The following is a 27,958-nucleotide window of genomic DNA, read 5'->3' as shown; positions in this document are numbered from 1 at the left end:
GTGCTTTTTAAAAAAGTAGTTTTTATCAATATTTAAAATAGTGTAATATGTGACCGTATATTTACAAAGAGGAGATTCTTCTCCTACGCCTAGCCTAATCCAAAGTGAAAGTTAAGAAAAATAAACCAACTATATAACAGTGTATTTTAAGTAGAGTTCAGTAGAATCGGCAAGCTATATCTTCGTTTGTCACATTACATATAAAATAGAATAGCTACGAAAGAAATAATAACTTGTGTAATTTGAGTTTTAAAAAATAATAGTTTCGCCGTGCTGGGGGTAGATAAGCTTGGCAGACTTTAAGACCGCGATGTAATGACGTACACGCAATACGAGAAAGATGGTGAATTGCAAACAGGAATAATTTTTGAAAATTAATGTATGAGGCAAACAGCTTTCAACATTTCAGTATGAGCACTATTCGGCCATCTTAAGCCATTTTAGGTGAGGGATAGCCTGCTTTTGAACAACCAGCCTCTGATGGTCAAAAGAGGTTTCGGTTATCCTGGTTAATTAGGTGTATAAAGTATAGCATCAAGTTCATTTTTGTTAAAACATTGTGTGGTTAATTATTCACCATTGCCTCTGAGAATGTCATAATCATCTTAGCCTTGTAATTTATCCGAAAATCATCCAATATGCGTCACGTCACGGAGTAGCCGGAGTGCTGCAAAAACGCAAAGCAAGTTAGAGGAAATCTCGGAAATCTCATCAATATTGATTTCATTTGAAGCTTAAATTCAATTACAAATAGCTGTCTTCGGCTGCAAAACACTGTCTCTGATCGTCTGATCGTTCATATCAGTCACCTGAAACACGTCTCCAGATCGATCACGCCGAATTTCCACGATTTTTGTCTGCATGAAATCTACCAAATCGGCCAATCAAATTGATCACAAAACGCTTCCAATCAACTCTAGAACGATCAGACCCGGCCACTGAGCTCTACCATTATTCCTGGAGGATTTACTCTCGATCAAAACGTAAAGGAAAAAACATGTCATTCGGGTCTTAATTTCATTATGTTTACTCAGACGTGTGATCCAACGTATTAAATAAAGACGTTATTATTCTTATTAATGATCAATTTTTGTAAGAACTTTTCCACTCATCGTAAAAACCTGCTGGCAAGCTCGCTGCAGCCTCCAAGTGGTTGCATGTAAAAGCATTTTCATTTCATGAAAACCTGGAAGTTAGGCAGGCGCAGGTTGAGGAATAAACAATTACTTAATGGTTTCCTGTTGCCTTTCCTTTATGGCTTATTGCCATACTTATTACAGAAAATGAAAAATTATTTTTTATGCACGGCTTGTAGAAGAATGTTTTGTATCTTTGCACATAGTTTGTGGGAGTAAAACTTGAAATCCTTCTAATTTAAGGTGGCTATAAAATTAAAACGATAATGTTGTGACGTAATTACCGAGAAGGTCTATTATCCAATCACGGGCTTCGCCCAATCAAAACACGCGTTATATCCACGTTATTTTATGATAAAATTTGAGAAGTCTCCGTCGTATAAGATTTCTAACGACGCGTCAAATTGCGTATTTTATAGATTCATTATACAAAGCATATTAGTAAAATACTATGGCAGATCTTAATTGAAAATAAATGCTTTTTTGAGACCAAGCAGTTGGTGATGAAAGAGATTTGTTATTCACAACAAACTAGACAAATAACCAATATCTGGAGACTTGTTTTATAGCCTTGCCGATGTAAAATTAACATGTCTACATAAAATTATGTAAATAAAATTTAAACTCGTCTCCGCACCATGTGGAAACATGAAACTGATGAACCACGTGAACAATCATCGAGCGACAAACACGTATACATTACATACAATGAGAGACAGGTCCTGGGTACGAGGTTTGAGGAATTAACAGACTGATTTTAATATATTTCGCCCCAAACAGACTTGCAACGTAAAATAATGACTCAAATAAAACAAAGCCCCGGCATTTTTCAACTTACGCTAGAGTAATGAATAAAAAATGCTTTTTTTGGGACTGCTATGAGAGTAAATTTATTTAATGGTAGGGGGAAACTGTAAACCCAATCCTGGAATAAGGATCGTCAATATTCAATATGCAGCACGTACGTGCACTTAAATAATTTATTTTCTGTTTTTAACAAGTATCTTAGCTACTGTTCTTCCGGTTTCTACGCGAACCAGCTGTTTCAAATAAATTCCTCAAATAATTTCCAATATTATCTTGATCAAGGTTGTGGTAAGTCATTTCAAACATTACAATTTATTTCCAATGATTTTGTTTCGTGAAATGCGGCAAAATGTAGTTGTTTTATTTTAGGAGTTTGTCGGTTATATGGACGCCCTTTGAGAACATATATTTGGGAACAAATATCTGATGTAGACAATATATATATATATATATATATATATATATATATATATATATATATATATATATATATATAAAGTCTACTACGAATCAAAGTATATTTGAATATAAATATTAAAGCTTATATATTAAATTTTCGATTGTATTCCAGAACCTTCATCAGAACTAAGACCTAATACAAAAATCAGCTAACGTTTATATAGTAAAATCTAGCCCATTGTGTGGCTTGTGATTTGCAGGGAGTTGGGTCTACAGCTAATTTTAAATTTAGACTGTCTAATTACAAGTCACGTAAGTAAGCATAAGAAACGAACGTGTGGGATAGTTAATAACTTTATTGATTGTCATGGGGCAGGTCACTCGAGTCTTAAATTTATGTTGATAGATCAACATTGAGAATGTTAGACAAGGAGAGAATTTTTGGATAGGTGCCTTAATTACCAACTTGAAAGGTTTGAATAGTAGCCACGATTTTGTACAACAATAGCATTTAGCCTTAGGTTTTCTTATTATTTATGCAAGTTTTTTACTATATAAACGTTAGCTGAATTTTGTATTAGGTCTTAGTTCTGATGAAGGTTGTGGAATACAATCGAAAATTTAATATATAAGCTTTAATATTTATATTCAAATATACTTTGATTCGTAGTAGACTTTGTGCTTGATATATCTTTATGTTTCGTCTACTGAGCAGATCTTGGACATTTGTTACTTATATATATATATATATATATATATATATATATATATATATATATATATATATATATATATATATATATATATATATATATATATATATATATATAAATAAATAAATGTTTAATCTAGAAATATTGTCATCGCTACACGGTGTTTCACGCTTATTCATTTGCTCTATTTATTGATATTGAGCACTCTTTGTTCAAGTACGGACAATATTATATATATATATCTTAGTTCTGATGAAGGTTGTGGAATACAATCGAAAATTTAATATATAAGCTTTAATATTTATATTCAAATATACTTTGATTCGTAGTAGACTTTGTGCTTGATATATCTATATGTTTCGTCTACTGAGCAGATCTTGGACATTTGTTACTTATATATATATATATATATATATATATATATATATATTATATATATATATATATATATATATATATATATATATATATATATATATATATATTTATATATATATATATATATATATATATATATATATATATATATATAGTGCATGTCAAAAAGGTTGTCCCTTCATATAATAAAATAGCGATATATATCAGACAAGTGACTCAAACTCAAACTCATCGAATATTTCTTGGCATCTAATATTTTTTGTTGGATATATACTGCATGGGGAGGCATATATTTAGACAAGGTTTTGAGCACCTACATCTTTTTGTTCTCAAAACAACGCGTACTGAGTTATATAGTAAAGGTTGTGCGAGTAAAATAGATGTTAAATTAATAAACCCACAGCACAACTACATGCACATACATATATATAAGTATTTGTTAAGTTGCCTGTTTACTATAAATTCTAGCCTATATGTTTACTTGCAGTCACATGAACTCACAGTGTATATAGCGTAATCGTAAAGTGTAACACACAATTAGCATAACAACAACTGAAAATGAATCCTTGCATGAAAGAATGGTAATATATAGTTTAGTCTCGACGAAATATGTAGCTATAAGACTATATGTTTCATCTTAGAAAATATATCTCCTGATACCGAACCACTTGAATTTTTCCATGCATGCATGTATTCTGAGACATGCATGCCTAAATAGATGGGTATAATAAGTTTCATTAATCATGGAGTCAAATCATTGAGCACATTGCATAATATACAGTAGATTAAAAGATTAATGCAAGAAGTATATTAATCAACATTGAGGTTTGCCTTGCCATTAAAATTCATGTACGGACAGTACTCTTGCATGACAATAAACATACAAACATATAACCAACAATAAACATATCCATAACAGTTAATAAACCAGTTAATTTATTCCATATATGTGGTCACGTGTCTGATATATATACCTATTTACTATATGTGACCTTCCACGGGAAAACGTACGTTAACGATATTTCGTTGAAACGGCAAAACGAACGGATAACGAACGGGTAGTGAACGATCTGTAATAACGTTTCAACGAACCCAAAAAACGTTTTGACGAATTCAGCTAAAAATGTGAACGTTTAAAGTCGAGAATACGAACGGATAAATAAACGTTCAATCTGAAGCCGTTTGAACGATTTATGTTTATGAACGGTTTTAACGAATTAGTCTGAACGCCTGTTGCGCGTATGATTGACGCAAGATATTATTGACTAATTAAAAGAATAGGAAATATTTTCAAACACGTAACATGTGTTGGCGCAAGTATGCGTGTACATATAAATAGCTATACCTTCATTTGAATGTTTAACTAAATTTATTAGCTAAACTACCTAAATCACATTATTTTATACTTTATATACATATATACATTTGCATTTTGCATCAAAATTCGGGTTTATTAATCGTTAGAAAGCCTTCAGTTATTAGTACAAATTATCATCGTTACGTCAAATTAATCAATGCATCATCTGCAACTATACCCATCAAAATATTCAGCGTGTGTTTATTTGCAACAACGTAACAGATTTTGTAAATCTCTCCACGGACAAACTATATGTATGGGTGGTTAAGGACATATAAACACATCATGCATGCATCCGTTTTATTAACACGGCTCTAAACCGAGAGTAAACGAAGATTGCCATAAATGGCCTGGCTTCGATAATAATATCATAGGCAATGTCATTGGTCACCGTCTAAGTTTGGTTGAGTTTCAGCTACTGGATACATATTTTATGTTAAACTAAACACAAGAGATTCCATTGTACACTATTGCTTATACTCTTTGACGCGCAAACGACTAAATTAATTATCGCAAGGATCAAGTTGTTTACAGATGATAACCAGACATTAATAACAGTTATACAGAATATCGCATACGCAAAGCTCGTTTGTATACGAACCAGCGTAGTAACGTGTGCTTGCATGCTGTCAAAACTTATTTGGTATAAATAGCCTACTACATTAAATATCCCAACCATTTATGCACGTGAAAATCCACATTTCAATTTCAGCAATGCATTGCGCGGTAATAAAATATTTAAAATATAAGCTTGGATATTTACCTAGTGCTCACAATATGTTCCGTGCGGCAATAGCCTCTAGCTGCGGTCAAGCTTGTCGCGGAATGTCGCCTATACACAGTACTGTCAGTAGCAACTAAGGGCATCATTATACCTTAAGAATATTTAAAAATTTGATAATAATCTATTTTATCCACTGCATGCACCATCGCCATATTTTCTTCGCAAAGCTAAAGCTGCAATGTCCCTATTTCTGCCGCCATATTTTTTCATGTAAGTGATATGTTTTGTGACCATACGACCACATATGCATGTGTTACTTGTGATATTAAATTAGCTAACTAAATTCCTGGTGGTCATATTCATCAGGAAATATTTTATTTTCCCCAAATATTCGACCATCTACATAGGTAACTGTGTAAATACCTATGCTACCTGCATGAGCCTAACAATAGTGACCTAAAGAAATAGAACGCGCGTAAATTAATGGGATAATTTTCGAAATCTTCATTTCAAACCACCGCGGCAATCCGCAATCCCGAAGGTCCGAATTCAGTTCCGCCCTGCAAAACAACTTAATACTCAACCCCGGCAGCAAGAAAAGATTGCACAGTATTTTCACTAAAGCATATAGCAATAGCAGACGCCCATATAGAAACCGGGTTTTTAAATCACAAAGAGTGCAAATAATTTTTTCTGCAAAGCATATAGCAATGCTGCCGCCCATATAGAAACGACAATGCCAAATGCATGCACAGGGGAGTTTATACTCACCATTTTAAGAAACAAACGATCCTCAACATCTTCGAGACATCTACTTGTGACACAATTTGTCCTCCTGCTTCAGTAAAATTAACTAATCAAGATTATTAAGACATGCATGAAAGCACTAATCCATTTTGTCTGGCGAAATCTTTTTATATCATATAATTATATATATTTCGAGGTAGCATCTACCCCTTTTTTATGAAAAATGTCAGCAAAGTTTGTAAACAATTGTTGTTTCAATGTAAGTAAATATATCCTATAAATTGTAACCACCACGGCCCAAGCTAACAACTTTTCTAACCTCAGCCAAGCCATTTTCAATGTCTGGCAACCTTTCATGTCATGTTTATTCGGAATGATTGGATGATCGTGGCCCAACTTGATTCCACCGGCCATGATAAGCAATCTAAAGAGGTATATTGCAGTGCGCATTTATATCCGAATACATTTTACTCGCGTTAACATATACATAAAATGCAATTGAGAACGTCTTGTTATATACAATTGCATGATCATCTATATGAAATCTTACTTCGAATGCGTGTCATATTTCGATATATATGCATGGTCAATAGAGAGCTACAGTTTAGCCAAGCAAATACACTCAAGGGAAAAAAACTTTAGTTTAAATCGAGAGAACCGTTATACGAATTCTGTTGATGATTTCATCAATAAGCCTGATTTCAATGCTTGGAGGAAAATAATTGCAAGCGCGCCTAATAAAGTGGCCAAGTCATGACTTTCCTTATATCATAGGTAATGTTTCATTTAGTGTTCATACCTGGTATTAACCTTTATATATGCTTGCGTTAAAACGCCTTGACTTCTCCATAGATGCTAATATCCAGCAAATATTTGGGACAGTCAGAAATTATTGGTAAAGATCTTTACCCGCGCGCTCATGCACGCATAAACAGTTGACAGGCGCCATTTCAAATTTGCTCATTTTGCCGCTCTAGCTGGCAGGCTTCAAGGTACAATGACCATGCATAGTTGCAATTTAATATCCGGAATGTAATTTCTAATCAAGGGAGGCCAAATCAAAATTAGTGAAAATTTTCCTGTTGCCCAACAGCTGATATGTTGTCCAAGCAAGATAAATTCCAATGCTCCTTTTCTGATGAATTATTATAGCGAAATATATGTGGCAAAATATCTGAAAGGTCAAACTTAAATGTTTGTAAACGTTAGCTTGGCAACTTGCCCTTTGGGCTTGTGTCAGCCCAGTTGTGCGCAATGAAGGACTGCACGCACTTTAAAACATAGCGCAAAACTCAACCTCACAAAACACGGAATTTTTTTTGTAATAAAAAAAGTCACACAATGAACATCATTGATATAGGTTCATTACTCTCATACAGTCTCTATCATTTATACGATTTGAGCCTTCTCCGCGTTCCACGTTTCCGATTCGAGGAGCAAGTCGAGAGAAATCAAATTACAACCAAAATATACATGGGGAGTGAATTGTGCTGAAATGTGCATATATCAATATATATAAAGTATTTTTTTGTGAATTAAGAGTCTAAATAAATATTTACAATGCATGAGTTATATTTATGCCATGTATAAGTTATATTTATGCAATTGCCACCGTTCAACATGCCAGCAACGATCGAGCCAGATGGCTTAGATCTGGGGAGACAAAGATACCTTTTTAAGGAAATAAGACAATTTTGTAAGCGGGGCACTGAGGATCTTGTTGCTCCGGCTCTAGTTTTAGACTAGATGCACGTACATATTTAAATTGCTATTATATTCATGCAGTGGCGTAACGAACAGAGCTGAGGATGGGGTCTTGAGGTATACTTGGTACTGCGGGGTCCCTTAATTCGCTGTTTGTCATAAATCACGTTTTGCTTATACTATGATATTTCGTTATCTATCCTGGCCTCCAATAAATGAGGATCTCTTAGTTCTCGTCGTAACCCTACCGAACGCGCGTTAGGTCACTGTATTTATGTCTTCAAATATTACCTATAGGGTATTTCAATTGTTGTATAATTTGTAGCTATGTCAGACTGCATTAAAGACAACGAATTTCAAGCTGAAAGGTCCGTCCTAGGATGCGGTCCTTAATTTTGAATAGATTTTAATCAGTAGCTGCTTCGTACGGAGGCCAGATAAGTTTATCAGATGTAAATAAATTAGCTATATATACACATGGTTTAAAAGTACGATATTAATATGTAACACGCAAAATCCCTCAATTCATTTTAAAATCTGGTTTTGTCTGTTTACATACATTTAGAGACTTCCGACAATTATGCAACTTAATTAGCACCTTGCCAAGGCATATTATGGCTCGTAATGCTAATATATGGCTTGCGAGTTGTTTGGGTGCGCGGTGAAATTTGGCTTATGGAAGCTACAGAAGTATAGTAAAGCACAAATTCTAACCATTCAGTGCATTACCGAAATTCAAAAAACGATAATTTTTTGAGAGACAGCTTAAGACGTGAAATTTGACGCTAATGGAATAATTGCATGCACTGAATCTTAATAGCCTTCTGTCTGCATGACGCTAAGCATAAACCATAACATGAAGCGCACAAAATAGCATTCGATTAGGCTAGATTGATATAACCCCACTATTTCCTTTACAAGCCTTCTATACTAAGGAACTGAATACGTTTCTGGGAGTATTTCTGTGTAGCACATTCTGCGCTTCTTCTGCAAAGTTGTAGCATTGCAAATGTTTAATCTAATATGTTGAACCAAATCCAATGCGATTGAACGAAATTCCGGCAAACGTTTCAACGAACGGTAAATCAAACGGTTAAACGCTTTCGGACCAATTTTCAAACGTTTTTTCCTAAGCGTTCGAACGGGCAATTTCGAACGATGAACGATCTCGAAAATCGTTTCAACGAACGCTTCAAGCGTTTGAACGGCAAACGAACGGATAACGAACGATATTTTCGAACGAACGAAATAGCGTTAACGTATGTTTTCCCGTGGAAGGTCACATATGAAGGGACAACCTTTTTGACATGCACTATAAATATATATATATATATATATATATATATATATATTATATTATTATATATATATATATATATATACACCCATTTGCAAAAACGTTGGCCGCAGATAGATAGATAGATAGATACTCGAAGTCTGATTAGAATTGCATATGATTACATTTGCATGGGATTTCAATCATATTACACAACATATGAAATTCTAATTAGATTTCGAGTATCTATCTATGTATCTATCTGCGGCCAACATTTTTGCAAACGGGTGTATATATATATATATATATATATATATATATAATATATATATATATATATATATATATATATATATATATATATATATATATAAACAAACTGCATCAATTAAAGCAAACTACCTGCTTAGATAAATGAGTTTGCCTTAAACGGTGCCGAAATACCGTATAAGAAATACGAGAATGAATGTCAGTCACGAGTTTGCCTCAATCGTGTCGCACAATTAAACTCCATCTTGGCTAAGCTTCGAAAAGCATAAGTTCGAAAAACATCTGCAATTGCATGTCGTTTAATTATGTTGGGGAGTGCTGGATTTTAATCAATTTACCGAAATAAAATACTGCTTAATGCAATTTAGGCATGTGAATATATTTTTCTATAATCACGCTTCATTCCAAGGCGTTCCCTACCCAAATTCAGTAACGCAGGCTTAATTTCTATTTTCATTACAGGAATATTTCTTCTTATTGCAACTGAAAGTTGAAGAACCATGCAATTTAAACATTTCTTTCGCCTATATGTACCATGTATATCACTTGCAGTCTTAAATGTCATATCAAGTGAAACCAGTGCAAACATTTGCTATAATTCTAGTCTTGAAGGTAATGTAAAACTTACATAATTATCATACAATAAGTATCAACATAATTATTGTCGTATCCTGGAAAGTCACGTTCATTTCAGGACATTACGTCTAAGTTGTTCTTCACACATTTTGTAAGTTGAAATAAACTGTTCCTGCATCTAGAGCTTCTTAGTGATAGAAATTAAAATTGAAAATCAATTCATCACATTTTTGTTAATCATCGAAGTATAAAGCTATTCGTTCATGAAAATGTGGGACAGATCAATTCTTTGCACAAAATCAAATGAGGGGAATATCTGAAAATATATCACAATGTCACAACCCTCTGCACTGCACGAGTATATATTATGTCAGTGAAATCGAGAATTTGCAAACTTGACCTTCCTTAATTTCTACAGGGTGTATCAAAAAAAATGTCCCAAATGTAAAATTTTCGTTGTTCAGGATATTTTGTTGAATTTGAAAAATTTTTATGTTCCTAGAGATAGTTAAGACTTATCTGGTATACCTAGGCCAAGTTTGGTTTTAAATTAACAAAATTATGTTACCGGGGGGGGGGTTATTCCTTTCCACTGATATTGAGAGGGCTTGCGCGCGAAAATGGAAAGCTGAAATTGAGATATTATTTAGCTGTCTAAAAGTAGGAAAGCTTTTTAATAAACTGTCAAAGTTTCAGGAAAAATAATGCATATTGGGAGCAACGCGCGACCCCTAAAGGTGACAAATATTTCATTACACGCAGTGGATTAAATGCATCGTTGATTTTAGCGTGACCGATCTCATGCAAGGTTGGCAAATGAATAAAGTAAAGCGAGAAAACTTCATGATTCTATTTTAAATAAAAAATATGAAAATAACGCAAACCATACGGAAATATAAAATGAAGATACTTCTTTCCTAATTTTTAAAATTTACTTATGTACCCACCTAACCATGCAACTAACCACCCAACCACCCACTTACCCAACCACCCACCTAACCAACCACCCACCTAACGCAGCACCCACCTAACCCAGCACCCACCTAACGCAGCACCCACTTATCCACCTACCTTGGCAATGCGAAGGTTTTCCTAAAAAAATATTTTACACTTTAGGGTTCAGACTGAATGTAACAGTTGTTACGACAAAAGTCGTTTCTGAATGGATAGATTGCGTAATGGAGTGTGCGACTGAGATATGTTGTAGATCTATCAACTTCAAAAAAAAATTGACTTCAAAAAATGATTCAAATTGTGAAATGTTACACAACGTGGTTTACAATACATCTGAGAGATTACTGGAGAAGAATTCCTCTTATAATTATGTTTATCTTGTTAACCCACAAAAGGTATGATTTATTGGCATACAGTATATCTTCAACATTATATTAATTAAATTAAGCATTTGAAATAAATAACAAAATCTTAATAGCAAACTTGTTTCGACTTAACTATACGCAATCTTCAGTGGGAATGAATTATTATTTTCATTGTGAAATAATTATATATATAAAGTAGAAATATGATACAGGCGAGGTGATACTCGATGATTGACAACAATGATTGACAACATAACAGGATACAAGATATGCATAATAAGTAGAACAACACGAGAGACAAAAATTAAACTTGAAAATAGTGTTAAAATGCAGAACCTTTTGTTAATTAAGGTCTGGTTTGTGTTTATATTTTACTTTATATATTTCACAATGAAAATAACCAATTCATTCGCACTGAAGATGGCTTATAGTTAAATCGAAATATGTTTGTTATTTTTATTTTGTTTTGTTGTTTATTCAAATGCCTATAATTACTCTTGTGCTATTCAGATCATATGGTAAGATTATATAAATCAATTCTCGCTATAACATTTAAATAAAAAGTGCTGAACATAAACCTGACGGCTTTAATAGCAAGGTTTCATATTGTTGGATGGTTTAGCGTTGTCATCATCGTATACAGCAAAAAAGCAATAATTCTTCTTCATTACAGGGTTACAAGAAAACCTGTTTAAAGAACACGTCGGATGAAAATGAAAGAGGTATGTGTTATAAAGATATAAAAAAATTAAACAATTCAAAACTGTAAAAAAATTGCTAACTATATTACAAGGCAACGAACGGCGACAAATAAAACATATCTTGCAACGACCAGGTGCATGTGAGAATAGACCATCCAGAAGACAGGGACTGGAAACGCAAGCTAAAACACTTTTAATGCTGACGCGCCATCCATGATATGGCTAAATCACGTCAATTTTTAAGTTGACACGCAGCCGGGCTATTTTTTAAGAAAAAATAATGCGAAGTAGATTCAGCATAAGTTTGCATAATTTTTTTTATTTTGAAGAATTTTTTAAATACAAATATCATATTTCTACCTGACCTTTAAGTCAGATAAATTTTTAAGGTAAGTGCGTTTTCATTTTTCATTTTGAGTGTAAACAGTGTTCATAGTTCCAGTTCCAGAAGTGTTTGCATCAAAAATATACGCACGTAAAAATTAGGTAGTTTTTTTGGCACCCGGTAAGTTAAAATCAAAGCTATAAATTTTCTTTGACCACTTAAAAATAGCATCTTATATTACAAAAGAATGCATTAGGACAGCGACTGCAACTTGTAACTTGTAACTACATGCAGACTAGTGTGTCAGCCCGACAGTGAGAACCTTTTTCAGTCCCAACTACAAAAGGATCGCCATGTGTGGACCATTAATTTGTACACTGTAACTACAATTTTAATAAATTGAGAAACTTTGTTTTACACAGTGTTAAAAAAATAATACAGGGTATACATCTGTTATCAGCCTATTTTTGCGCTTGTAAAGCTAAGAATCGCCAATAATTGAATGCGTCGTGCTTTGATGTTAAAAGGTTACTATTAATTTTTTTGTTCTCGTTGAATATGTACGTAGTTGGGACCCTATAAAATCTTTTCGACCCGGTTTCAGAGGGGTTTTTTTATATTTGACACAATGACACAACACTTATCGCATTTTCCAACATTGTCTTAATCATAGTTACTCTAGGGGAATGGTCTGGAGACTTCATGACGAATTCCATGGCCTATCCTATTGTCTTCCGTTTTGTGGTGTGACGTCATCATTACCGTGCACATCTGCATATGTCTTCAAGTATTTTAGCACAGAGATTTTAGCATAATTACAAACTATACACAAATTTACAATTAAAATGAGGAAAATTTTAATTTTTATTGATGCCGGGTGATAATTGTGCCTTTAATCAATGCGGGACAAACCGTATAGGACAAAAGGAATCGGACTGTTTAAGCTTCCTAAGGTGACAATGTCTAAATATATTAGAAAAGTTAAATCATCAAAAAACTGCGTCCGTTGTATTTTTTGCTACACAGAGAGGTGCCATTGTTGTTCTCGAAATATGTGCCCATTAAATTTACTTTAGGCAAGTTTTAGAGCCTCATTTGCAGATAGTTTAAACGAAAAACAATAAACTCTTAACTTATTGCTTTTACCAACATAATCTTTGCGTTATTGAGGCTACAAATCACCTAATAACTGCGTGCGTTGTCTTTTTGCTGAGAAGTGTCTCTATTGTTGTTCTCAAAAATGGAGTTCTACGTGAACGGCAAAATATGCCGACCGTATCACGGAGAGCGCACGCGAAAACAATACCGTTTCCAGTCCCTGTCTTCTGAATTGTCTATGATGTGAGTAATAGCCTTTGGCGCTTCATTGATTTTCCATTCTTATTTTAAAAGAAGTCATTTTAATGGAAACGATAGTCTGGTTAGGTTTGCCGTCACCAACAAGTTTGGTCAATGAGTCCGCGATATGTTGCTGTTCGATAGCGGATGCACCATTGAACACAAACAATATAAACTTATAATTTTCAAGCTAATTTCCATATGCAAATACTTAGGAAAAGACTGTGCTGATATCTATCACAAAGGTTTAAAACAAAGTGGAACTCATGAAGTTAATCCTGATGGAAAGGGAAGTTTCAAAGTGTTTTGTGATATGACAACATCAGGTGGAGGATGGACTGTATTTCAACGTCGTCTTGATGGAAGTGTTGATTTCTACCGAGGATGGCAAGATTACAAACAAGGTTTTGGTAACTTGAGCGGGGAATTTTGGCTTGGTCTTGACAGAATACACATGATGGCCAATATTTCACAAAATGAACTTCGTATCGACCTGGAAGATTTCTCTGGAAACACCAGATACGCTCATTATGATTCATTTAAAGTCAGCAGCGAAAGTGAGAAATACACGTTGAATGTTGGAGGTTATAATGGTAAGCATTTTACACTAAACTGAGTCTGATTTTATAGGATTGTCCAGCTCTCTTTACAATCTCTTTACAAACACCTTGTATTAAAGTCACATTTCAAAATAATGCGTCCAGGTTCGTTCTAACCAATTAAAAGAATTTCGGTGAAAAATTTATCTCTCATTCTGAAGACTTTACGAACGTAGACTTTTATTCAAGTATTTAGGATAAAATGTTAGTCAGATTGTTGTGACATTTTTATTAATATTTTTCTTCAAGAAAATGCGATATCCATTGCGTATTTTACCCCATAATTTTATTCGTTCCGCATTTTATCCCCAATATCCGTTCCGTTCCGTCGATAAAGTTTCGCATTCGTATCCGCACTTCAACGCTGGTAGCCGACGAGGCGCACTGCGCAGCGTTAGCTATTAGTCATATACGACGAGTGCGAATAGAATAACTGTTTTATTATATACACATGCAAGGGTGGGATGAAAACAAATTTCAAACTTATTCGTAATTGGAACAATGGTAAATACATTTGTTTTATAAAAGTTAAATAATTAAATCCCGTATCGTGTTTTTTTCTTCCAACGTTTTAATACAGAAAAACACACACAAACAAATTAAATCGTTTTTGTAAAAACAATTTCTAAACATGTAGTTTTTAACCTACCTGTTGAATTCTTTTGGTTTAAAGTTTGTCGCTCTGTCTGTGCACTCTGGTGTACTTTTAACAAGGAAAACTTGAATTTCATCGTTCGTCGTTTAACTCCTCAAATGTTGCCACCATTTTGTTTACGTTTCTCTACTAGGTAGATATTAGCATTAATATCTCATTATATCTGTCAAGTAGAGAACCAATCAATCTGCACGTTAGCTCATATCCGCTTGTGTATATTGTATTTTGATTTCTAATTTTATTTTATTTTTAAGACATCGTTCATATACTTTTACATTAAGGTACAGTGAAAAACTCGTTGAGAAGACATGACGGAATGGCTTTCACCACTAATGACTCTGACAATGATATTTGGGATGGTGGTAACTGTGCGGTGATATTCAAAGGAGCCTGGTGGTATTATGATGGTCATAAATCCAATTTAAATGGTTTGTATCATAATGGCACATACAAAGCATCGTACGCTGATGGAGTCATCTGGGACGGTTGGAAAGGATATCGTTATTCTCTGAAATCAACATCGATGAAGATACGACCACGTGAATTTGGAAAGAAGAAATAGAGTTGTTGAACAATAAAGAACTAAAAAGAAATAAGGTTTACTTTATAAAAAGTGTGGTGTTTTTTAAAAAAGTGGTTTTCATAAATACTTGAAATAGTGTATAAAAATATGTATATAGGAGATTCTTCTCCTACGCTTAACCTAATCTTAGTTAAATAGAATATACATGGTTTGGCGACCACATAAAACTTCTATACAACTCATTAACTATGTTGAAGCAAAAATTTTTTCCTTTGTCATCACGTGTCTATTGTATTTTGCACAGATAAACCAATAGCAATCTTATAATTAACATATTCTTCGTGTCAAAGTTGAGGAGCTTAGCAAAACGAATGCCATTGGTACGTCTGGCTGAAATACAATAGACAAGTGACAAGAAAGGAGCCATGTTTTGCATAAACCTGTACCATAACATAGTTAATGAGTTGTATTGTACTTTTATTTAGTCTCCAAACCATGTATATTCTGTTAACTGTGGTCTAATCCGAGATGAAAGTTCAAAAAATGAATCGAATAAATGAAAGTGTACTAGAAGCATCTAATTTTCATGACAGCTATATCTTCGCTTGTCACAGTAAATAAAAAGAGAATAGCTACGAAGGAAATAGGAAACTTATGTAATTTGAGTTTTAAAAATAGACTATATGCATGCATGTGTGCACGGGCAGATGGGCTTGGCAGACTTTCCAAACCATCAGGTAATGACGTGCACGCAATACGAGAAAGATGGTGAATTTCCAGCAGCAATATGACATGGATGAGGCACACAACTTTGAACGTTTAGTATCAGTTTGAGCAATGTTGAGGACAAAACAAAGACTTATTCTATCCAAAGTTGTCCCTCCTGTATATTCTTATCCTAGTTTCGGCTTGGTTATTTTTATTATTATTTTGCTCTCGGTCGACCCCCAGCGTCGCTTGCTGCAGGCTACATCACCCTAATCCAGGGCCCTAATCGGGGACCTGCGCACAAGCTGCCAGGCTATGGTTAACCAAGACTCTGTCATTGGCACTATTGTTATATCACGTGTTGTATTCACTTAGTAATCTAATAAAACTGAATAAAATCACAATACAATCTCACGAGATCTCACTGGTATATCACTTGAAAACTCTAGTCATTATCATCACTTTATTTAAAACACGCTAGCCCCGCTCAACTTTAATAATAGTTGATTTCCAGGAGGGGCGTGTGAATAATACAAAGAAAAATTGAAAATAGTACAATATTTAAAAGAATAGAGATAAATGTACGAAAGACTAATCAATTATTCTATATATATTACAGATTAAATAGAGGGCTTGAGATTAAACGCTTGAAGTGCCTAACTGATGAGGTAGCTTTTTTGTTTCTGTCGGAAGATTATTCCACATACTTGCCGCACGTAATTGAAACTGCGTTTTAAAAAATTGGTTCTTGGTTTTGGTAATTTTAAATCAGTGTCATAATTTGGCAGATTATAGTAGCCCTCCAAATCTCGGAGTTTTATAAAATTATTAGTCAGGCCCGGAGCTGAAAGTCCATTGAGAACTTTATACAACAGAACACTCTTTAATTTAGCACGTCTGACATTAAGAGTGTCTAAATTTAATTTTTGCAATATCATGCTGGGACTGGCATCGTAATTTGCACAGTTGTGTAATCGAAGTACTGCAAACTAAACAAGAACGAAGACGACAAGTCATATGAAAATGACTCAAAATGCGCATATCTCAAAATATAGTATCCCGAAGGTCGTGGGTTCAATTCGCAGCCTGGTCAAGTAAAGTTTTTTCTTACTTGCCTGTTACGCTTTGAACGTGACTAAAAGTAGCATTTGCCCGACAAATATCGTATCGTGCACGTGTTCTTCTATGTATCAATAAAGACCATGATTCATGCAATGTGTTCATGTAAAAGAAAAACTTAATGAGTTTGAAAACACAAACACTTCTATAGTCAGTCAACAAGATGCTAAATTCCTGTATGTCGACTGGGCTGTTTGTCGACTGGTTGTATGAAAAAAATGCAAATTTGTCAAACAAGCGATGGCTCGATTTTATTTTTAAATTTGAATTCTGGTAATGATCATGACATCAAACGAGTATTATTTTCATCAATATATGTGTTACCACATGCAGGCTTTTGTTAAACAATAATATTAACATCAGCAAAAACCTTTTATGCTAAAAAGGAACAGTGATATTTATGAGCAGCTGCCAGTGTAAGCATGCAGTTTAAATATTTGTTGACGCTGATACAGTTTAGTTTTAAACAGGTGAAATGAAGTAAACTTTTTTAACTTATTGTCGTGTTTTACGGAAACATTCAAAATAAATTGTTGAAGATAACCCAACTTTGACAAAACTGTCACAGGCTAAAATGGCCCTGGGTATATACGAAGTTTGAAGAAGTATTGACAGATGGAGAGTAAATAAATAATAAATAATATTTTAATGCTCGGCGCTATACGACTATATTCATAAACTGCCAAATATTAGACGTTGATATTTATTATGCAGCTTGCACTTAAATAATTTATTGCTGTTGAGTGCAACTAACATATATTAGTATTTTATTACTGCTCGTCCATGCAGTTTCTACGCAAACTTACGTAGTGGTAAGTCATTTTAAATATTAAAATTTATTTCGAATGGATTGTTTCGCAAAAGGCAGCCAAAATTTTGTGTTAATTTGAGAGTTTGTAGGTTATAGATGGCCTTAGGTAACAGAAACTTCATTAAATTTGCCTCAGTTTACAACGAACGTACTTAAAAAAAGCTAGCAGTATTATTATATATATGTATATATCAACATGGTTCTGAAGGTCTTAATTTCGAGTGGAATTATGCACACTTCAAATTCAAGCCAGGAGCAGTTGATGGAAAAATGAGTCAACTATCAACACATATACACCAGCTTTCTCGACATGCAATTCAAGAGACTTGATCTGCATGTATAATTTTTAAAAAATGCAACTTTTAGACTGAAATGAAATTAGTCGGCCGTTTGAGAATGTTGCAAGGGATTGTCGCGCCATTACGACGCACATGAAACCGAGTCTATTTTAGATGACACATTGAATATTTTTCTTACTTTTTTCTTACTTTTAGCAAGCGGTTTAGCAATTTAGCGTGTGAAATAAGAGTCCTAAGTTGCCTAGCACCAGGCATTGGAGAAAATAAACAAACTGTATCAATTAAGAAAACTACTGTGAATGTTTGTCACGAGTTTGGCTCAATCGTGTCCCACAATTAATCTTCATCTTGACTAAACTGACATTCGAAAAATATCTGCTATTTCAGTATCGTTAATATAAAGGAACAGTAATAATTTATGAGCTGCATGTCGAGTGGTGTAAAAGTTTAATATTTGTTGAAACAAGTGAAATGAATGAAATTATTTTTTATTGCCGTATATTGTAAGCAAACATTCAAAATAAAGTGTTGAAGATAACCCAATCCTTGACATAACTGTCAAAGGTTTAAATGCAGCTCATTAAACGGCTGACGGCTTACAGTTTTTACGCAGTTGTAACGATCAAAAAAACTATTAATATTTTGTTCAAAGAGATAGAAAAGATTAAGATGAATATAAAGATGAAATATTTGAATGGAAGATTATACCGTCTAAATGTTTGACCATGAGATTAATCAGTCATCATGTTCAGCAATTGTTGCCATAACAACGTAAATATTGTGGACTATAGAATTTGTTAAAAGAATAAAAGCGTTTAAAACAATAATAGCATCAAGAATATTTATCTTTATCGAATCAAAAAATGCTGTTTGGAGTTGATTTTGAAAATGACTTCTTTTAAAGTTTACATCCCTTAAATTTCCCTTTCACAACACGCAGCACACTACATTAGTACTCAAAGTTGAAAACAGTAAAATAACTCATGTAATTATTTAGTTTCACTTAATTACATTTTTACGCTATTCTAATTAATTCCAGTCTAACAGCTTTTCAAATTAAAAGCGTCCGCTTCCCTACTTATGAGTCGAAATGTAAGTCTATAGCAACTTAATTGTATTTTCATATTTTAATGAAACACAACTAACATCATATCTCACGATCATTTTCTATTGTGCGATCATCGCTACGATGTTTGTAGCGGCCAGCTTAAGCTTGCTGTTGCTTGCTATTGGAAACATTTCAGCAAACCAATGTTCCCCGACGAATTACGACATAATCATCAGAGGTGAGCAATCTTTGCGCGTTCGTTCAGTAAAAATATTGTCGAGAAAAATTTTTAAATACTCCATAATGGTAAAACACATAAATTTTACCAAAAGCACTACTAAAAAACATAAATTTAGCTGAAATTTGGACATTAATTTGCAATTGACTTGTTAAAATTTTAGGAGGTCCCTCATTGCCTGAGGATAAAATAATATCAAGACACAATGTTACATCTTCAGTTGTCATGTTAGGATGTCACACTCACTGCAATGACAAACTCGAATGTGTTGCATTCAACTACAGAACAACAAAAGATGTTGAAAATTGCCAACTAACCAACGTTACTAGAAAGAAAGAAGAAAAGGAAACGGGAGATTGGATATTGATGCAAGATATTGAAGCGGTAAGATTGATAAATTAAATGATATTATAGTTTGGACTCCGTATATCAGCTAGTGAATTATCAAGTAAATCAATAAACAAGACAAAGTCAGTGATATTGAACTGTTTCGATACTACAAAACACATAATTTCAAACATTGATACCTTTATACCGATGATAAACATGGGCAAAATATAAAGGATGGAAATGATAAATTGTCAGTATTTAGTTTCAGTATTTAACAAAGGTGTTGTTCAAAATTTGTTTACGATTTTGTTGGAAGAGCGTCAAAAACCTGTTCCAAAGAAATTTGAACTCTTCGAAACTTGTAACTTTCGGCACAAATTAACTAAAATTAATTAAACTATGGTTTTGGCAGATTTTTTTTTGTTCTGCGAAGAAGATCAAATTGTTCGCATAAAGCATCCGTAGTACAAGTCGATGTACGAATTTCAGAAATCCGTATATCTCTAGGCAAGGTATGTTGGCCGGTGAATTTGGTTGGCTTAATTAAATAATTTCTCCGCCGCCCCAAATTCCGAAACCTTTACGTCTATGACGTCGAGATTTTAATAGCAGCAACAGTGTCAAAAATAGCAGAAGTGATTTACTAGTTTTCATCACTTTACAGAGTATTTAGATCCTTATTATTATTACTCAACTAAACTTCTCATTTATGAAACAAAAATAAATGGTTCATATGCACTTTAAATGTTTAAAAACTTTTGATTTGGCGAAAAAAGCTATTTTATGACAAACGACGTGCGACTAAAGTGACACTCTCCTGGGGGTAAAATAAATCCGGAAATCGTTTTCTGGGGTAATATCAGGGGGTAATTTTTTGTTTGTAAACACTTTTGTTGAAAATCGCCACAAAGTAAGATTATAATATATACAATCGTAATTTTCGTAATACTCTTGTATTAGTGTAATTAATGCAGTGATATATTAATATCAATATGTTTCTAACTTCAGTAATGTTGTAATAAAATTTTGTATAGGCAAAATATGGAGTTGCAAAAGAAAAAGTTACTAGGAAATCAGGTAATTTGCTTTAAGGCCGACACAGACAGGACGCGATTTGGTTACGCGGCGCTATATTTCAAAGTTTTCCACTTTGTAAAAGCAAATAAATGTTAATTGATTGTAATATTTTTATACAAGTACTTAATGGTTTCCGTGTTTTGATGGCCTGATCCAAGCACGCGGGAATGTTGCGAGAGTTAAGAAAAGCGTTATTCTTATATTAATATTATATATGTCTTCGACCATCGATATTTCACTCGACCTTGCGTCGTAAAATATCGACAGGTCTCGGGTTCACAAAACATAATGTTTTCAGAGTTCGCAGTATATAAGTGTTAAATAATTATTTGCGCAACATTAATGCAGTACGTACGAATGAGCCTCAGAACCTTTTTAAAGGAATTTTGATTAGCCATTTCCCAATCGAGTAGGGTACTGGGTCTAGTAGCAATCCGCAAAGCATCTATGGACTGTTTAGAGGGACAAATGATTTCAGACCTAAATATCCTGCCCTTCCAAACATTCCATAGATGCTTAGATAATCGCTACATGTACAGTCTAGTAATATCATTTGATTCACGATCAAATTTAAGAATTCCAAAATATTCAGAACTTTCAGGAATAAATATATTTTCGTAATATATTCAAGCAAGTGCTATGATTTTAAACTAGGATGCATTTGCACATAGCTACATGCACGACGTCTTAGAAAGTTAATGAGTAAGCTACTGTTTCCCCGAGTTAAAACATCTCATTTAAGCAATTTCTATGTTCGCGTTCCGTAGGTAAGCAAGCAAGCGTTCAGTTCTCCAAGCTGGCAACTTTCGTGCCAATAAATTAAGCTGAACGTTATTAAACATCTCTCCAATAAGAGCTTGCTATTCTACAGTTGTTAGCCTATGGGAAACTGTATTTTAAAGATTGTTTCGTTCAGTAATGAGATTTTGTGTTCATCTAACGCCTTCGGTGAATGTTAACTAATTGGGCTGGGGACCCTAACCTTTAGCAACGAGAGGTGCACCAAATTGAACATCTGGCTAGCCATACACAAATGGAAGCAGGGCCGTAATTTGGGTGTTGAGCTTGTGGGGTGCAGAGAAATTTTGCCCGACGAAAAAAACAAGTAAGGGCGTGGCCCAACAGCAAACATGAGACGTGAGCAGCTACTATTAAGGTCTCTGTTGATAAGAAGACATTTAATTAAAAACATTAAAAAATTATATTTGCTATTGGCTTCAAGAAGTAGGATTACTAAAATACATTTATTTTAGATAAATAAACAAGCACACTTGCAATGATTAATTTCTATAATTACAGTAATTTTATCTTGAGTTATCGACTCTTTTCGCTGCCCAAATCTTGTGAACGGAGTTCATGTAAATTATTATCCGTGATGTCCCTTTCAGTAGCAAGAATGAGTAAATCATCCAGCCGTTCACCTTCCATTTTCGATCGCAAAGCGGCTTTGATAATTTTCATCTTACCAAATGATCTTTCGTTCGTAGCAACACTCACTAGAGCAGTATAAAGCATTCGTACGCACTTTTAGACGTTAGGAAAAATGCTCTTGTTCTCGAACGCAATAGCTCCGACGTCACGGCATCAAGACACATAGGATAAACTTCGACTGACGGTGTCTCCTATTTCAACGATTTTCTCTAACTGATCGCTAATTGGAATTTTAACAGGTGGCTGAAAAGCTTCAGCCAATGGCTTGATCTTTTCTAGAAATTTCTTAGTGTTGTCTCGATATTTTGTTGTCAAGGAGTCCAAGAACGTAAGGTCTTCTGCTGACGTCTGTGGGTTATCATCCAACAGAGCTGTTACCCCTTCTTCCTCTTTTCTCTAAAAATGCTCTCTGCGGATCAGGACAAATAGATTTAGCAAATTTAATACTGGCTTTTAATCAGATTATTTAAAGCAGATTCATCAATGAGAATGTTTTCTAATGAAACAACGGTTGAATCAATCAACTTCAAAGCATCAGCGATATTCAACTCCGGTTTTTGCATTTCAACGGTGAGAATCTTTGTCTTCTTCATGACCAGCCGCATAAACATGACAGCAAATATGAAATCAAATTTCACAAGTTTCTTTAGAAGTCCAGATGCTTTTATCTTTCTATCATTATCACTCCTAGCCACTGCCTCTAGCGCAATCAACTCATCTTGATACACCCAGCGAGTTTTCAAGAAATTTCTGAGTTTTTGTGTATTTTCTACAATTTGTAGTTTCTCCAGTAGGTTAGAATGACGTTCACAGCTTTTACTGAAGAACACGCACAGTTCTTCCAAGATGTTATTCCTGTCAATGTGACTTTCATCGTCTTAATTGAGCGATTTCAGGGAACGATTTCAGGGCATGGTATCTAGGAGTACCTGCCTGTTGTTAACCATTCCCCTCAGGGAAGTCAAACTTGGCAATTAACTTTCTGACACTCTTACAAAAATTTCCTTTTTGCAGGTGTGACAAAAACTCATCTGATAGGCGAAACCCAGAAAAGAAACAAAAAAGCTGTCGTAGTTCACTCCCACAGGAAAAATGCAAGGGGTTATTAATCGGAGACTCGTTATCATATCATAACGTTTAGAATAAATTATTGTTGCTTTTCTTGGACCATATAAAACCCGTGTTTTTCAGGTCTCCACTGCGCTGATTTGTACGAAAAGGGAAATAATCAAAGTGGAATTTATGAAATCAATCCTGATGGAAAGAGAAGTTTCAAAGTGTTTTGTGATATGACAACATCAGGTGGAGGATGGACTGTATTCCAACGTCGTCTTGATGGAAGTGTTGACTTCTACCGAGGATGGCAAGATTACAAACAAGGTTTTGGTAACTTGATTGGAGAATATTGGCTTGGTCTTGACAAAATACACATGATGACAAATGTTTCACAAAACGAACTTCGTATCGACATGGAAGATACATCTGGAAACACCAGATACGCTCATTATGATTCATTTAATGTCAGCAGTGAAAGTGAGAAGTACAAGTTGAATGTTGGAGGTTATAATGGTAAGCATTTTACATTAAACTAAGTCATATTTTGATAAATTGTAGGTGAGTCCAGCTCTCTTTACAAGCAACTTTGCAGTGATTATAAATCCAGCGTATTATTTTTGTAAACCATCATGCGATCCCGGCATTAATTGCACTCCTACACGTTCTATTACCATTATTAATTTTTAAGAGGCCATTCATATACTTTTACATTAGGTACAGCAGGAGACTCGTTATCATATCAAAACGGTATGGCTTTCAGCACCAAAGATTCTGACAATGATCATGTGGGGAACCAAAACTGTGCAGTGACATACAAAGGCGCCTGGTGGTATCATTATTGTCATTTTTCCAATTTGAATGGTTTGTATCACTATGGCAATCACACATCGTACGGTGATGGTGTCAACTGGTTGCATTGGAAAGGGCATTTTTATTCAATGAAATCAACATCGATGAAGATACGACCAGGTGAATTTGGAAAGAAGAAATAAAGTTGTTGAACAATAAATAACCAAAAAGAAATAAGGTTTACTTTATAAAAAGTGTAGTGCATTAACCATTGACATTGACCTTGTTGGTTTTTATAAACATTTAAAGCAGGAAATTTATGTAATTTCAGTTTTAAATATAGACTTTGTGGCTGTGCTGGGGTAGATGAGCTTGGCAGACTTTAACTCTTTAAGACCGCGAGGTAAGGACGTGCACGCAATTCGAGAAAGATCGTCAATTGCCAGCAGCAATATGAAGAGGATGAGGCACACAACTTTCAACGTTTAGTATCAGTTTGAGCAATGTTGAGGACAAAAGAAAGACTATTCTGTATAAAGTTGTCCCTCCTGTATGGTTTTATCCGCATTGCCTCAATTTCTGCTGCTAATCTGGAAATGGCATTGTGATTGCTTTAAACAACCGATAACTTATACCAAAAAGTTCTTTCGAATAATAAACGGAGGATCGAAGACGAGTTTATAAATATTATTTACGTATCAATAGAGGGAAAAAACACGAGAGTATAAGTGATTAAAAAGTCCTATGCTTGAATCAATGTCAAAGTAGCCACAGCTGTTTATCCCCGCCCTTTCCTTAAAATTAACTAATAAGGTTCAGAGACTGTTGCTACGGTAACACGTCCTACTGATCTATATATGATGTTAACTGTACTGTGGCTAATCGACATGTGGGTGACATTCTCCGGGGCGCGCAAGAGTTAACCTGTCCAGTCTTTGATCTTCTTTTTGCTTCGCGAGCTGCTTTCGTCCTTGCTTCTTTGCGGTGTCGTCAATCAATGGACCATTCGCCATACTTTCGTCGTGAGTTGGAGTTACATGGCTTTCATCAGGATTACTTCTAGTTGTCGCGGCAACATCGAGTGGGTACAGTTTTGTAATTAAACGGTTAGTGTGGCCTGTGCTCGTTCTGATATTTGCTTCACGGACTAATCCATCTTTGCCAGTGATGAGACTCCCAACCACAATTATATCAGAAGTGGTCGATTAAATCAGCTCTCCTTTTTGCAAGGTGTTGAAATAATGTGGGTTCTTCATGGAAAGTTGGATCGCACCATTCGCCATCGGCAAAGGGTGCGGTAATGCTGTTATTCTATGACCGTAAAGGAGATGGGAAGGTGTCAAGGGTTGTTCATCTTCGATGTTGGATGAGACGAAGGTTAGTGGGCGGTCGTCCAATATTGCCTCGATTTACATACATACATACACATATATGCATCGCTTTTATTTAAAAACACGGTAAACCATTCAGTAAAATACATGTGAAGTTGATAAATTTCTCTAAACTTATATAAATTATAAAACTACTGTTCTACTAGGTTGCCGTGTGGGAGTCGGATTAAGCTAAATAGAATTACAATTTATTGTGAAAGATCTTTTAAATGAAGAATCGCAAGGCCTCAGGCAAGCTATTCATAATGAAGATCCACTATAACATATCGAAGAAGCGTTTAGTCATAGCATAGTCAGTTTTAGGTTTAGCAATGAATAGTTTGCCATTTGAATCTCTGAGATTTTAGTGATTAACTCTTGTGACAAACAAATCTTGTAAATACATAGGTGTTAAATTGGTCCTGACTTTATACATGAGAATCGCTTTTTGCATTTTATGGGTAACATGCAAGTTATTCCATCCAAGTTTTTCAAGAACAGAGCTAGAGGAGGAGGCATCATAGGAAAAGCGCCAAGTTATAACACGTGCAGCTCTATTTTGGAGTTTTTGAAGTTTGTTGCTCAATTTACTACCAATGCCGTCCCAAACAGGAGCACAATAGGAAAAACATGGCTCGATTAATCCCTGATACACTCTAGCTGCTGTATCGTGGTTGACATAAATTCTTATTCGTTTTAAAGCAGTTATCCCAGGTGATACTTTTTTAGAAATAGCGTCAATATGTTTTTTTTCTAGGTCAGATTTTCGTCAATAGAAAGTCCTATATTTTTAAGTAAACGAGTTACATACTGCATATGTAGGTTTAATAAAAGAAATTGCAAGATTTTCACCTTTCAAAGTGAAGTATGAATTAAAAGCATCCGCAATAACAAGTGGATCAGTTATCACTCTGTCTGGATGTTTAATTTCTTTAACTGAAGCTGCGTTACTAATTTTACGAGAACTTGATTCATTTCCGATCTTTCTTAGTAACATCAATTTTGTAACAAAAAAGTATTCACGTTTGGCTTGCTTTATAATATTATTTACTTAATTTCGAGTATTTTTGTATTGTTTTCAGTAAAGAGCATTTCGTTTCTTGTCATATTGCTTTTTCAAATAATCCCTTGCTCTCGTTATTGGACAACCGCAGAGGTTCTCCATGGAGGCTTATTTTTACCGATACGTTTCTTCATAAGAGGTGCATGCATGCATGCTTATCAAGGACTTGTGTAAGGTTAGTTAACCATTGATATCACATGCATAACATTAAGATCATCTGACGAGCAAGAATTTTTCCAGTCAATCGTAGTTAAGTCGTTCAGATATGCTTTCGTTAAAATGCTTTAATTGTCGTTTATGAACAAAAGAATTAACAGTTTTTCCTTGCCATGTGGTTTTGCGAACAAGATACACAAGTGAGTGATCCACTTATTATACCAAGCGACTGGACACCGGAGACTGATATCTTGTTCGGGGTGTTTGTAACACAGAGATTAAGTAAAGACTACGAAGTATTAGTCACTCGTGTTGGTTTCTCAATAAGTTGAGTAAGATTATAAATTTTGAAAATAACCAAAAGCTTAAGAGTATTAGCGTTGGGCGTTTGAGTTAATAAATCACAATTTAGGTCACCGAGTAGATACATTTCGGCGTTTTCAGAATCAATTTTATCAATTATCTGCTGGAAGAGAGAGAATAGATGCTGTGTAGAGTTAGGGGGTCTATACAAAGTCCCCTACCATTAAAGGCTTAGAACGAGGGTTAGAAATCTGAACAAATAGTAGCTCAAGTTCGGAGTTTACTAAATCACTACGGACTTTATTAAAGTTTAAATTACTTCTAACATACAAACACACCACATGCACCGACGTTGCGACTAAGGTGTTGTCTATCACTTCCAACAAAGTCGTAACCGGAGATTTGAATTTGGTTATTTGTAATCGAGGAATCCAGTTTTGTTTCGTTAATTGCTAGTACATCAATGTTAGACCTTATACTTTGTTTATAAATACGTAACTGATCAATGTGGGCATGAGACTGCTAATATTTAAACATGCAATATAGACAGCCGACGACTACGAAAATTAGATAAAGAAACATTAGAATTCGGCGTCGAAGAACGACTAGCAAG

General features: G+C 34.5%; 1 protein-coding gene and 1 pseudogene across 1 annotated transcript; both read left to right on the top strand.

Moving 5' to 3' along the window:
• The first annotated feature begins 11,265 nt into the window (after window positions 1–11,265).
• On the top strand, window positions 11,266–15,586 carry LOC114533748 (microfibril-associated glycoprotein 4-like). The gene is made up of 4 exons (XM_028555342.1): window positions 11,266–11,436; window positions 12,080–12,128; window positions 13,986–14,363; window positions 15,306–15,586. The coding sequence occupies exons 1-4, from the start codon at window positions 11,266–11,268 to the stop codon at window positions 15,584–15,586; spliced, it is 879 nt and encodes a 292-aa protein (XP_028411143.1).
• Window positions 15,587–23,869: 8,283 nt separating this feature from the next.
• LOC114533747 lies at window positions 23,870–24,656 on the top strand (annotated as a pseudogene).
• Window positions 24,657–27,958: the final 3,302 nt, after the last annotated feature.

Source organism: Dendronephthya gigantea, unplaced genomic scaffold, assembly GCF_004324835.1.
Source record: "Dendronephthya gigantea isolate DGI-Jeju-01 unplaced genomic scaffold, DenGig_1.0 000094F, whole genome shotgun sequence".
Lineage (NCBI taxonomy): Eukaryota > Metazoa > Cnidaria > Anthozoa > Malacalcyonacea > Nephtheidae > Dendronephthya > Dendronephthya gigantea.
This window is presented reverse-complemented; position numbering and strand designations above follow the sequence as displayed.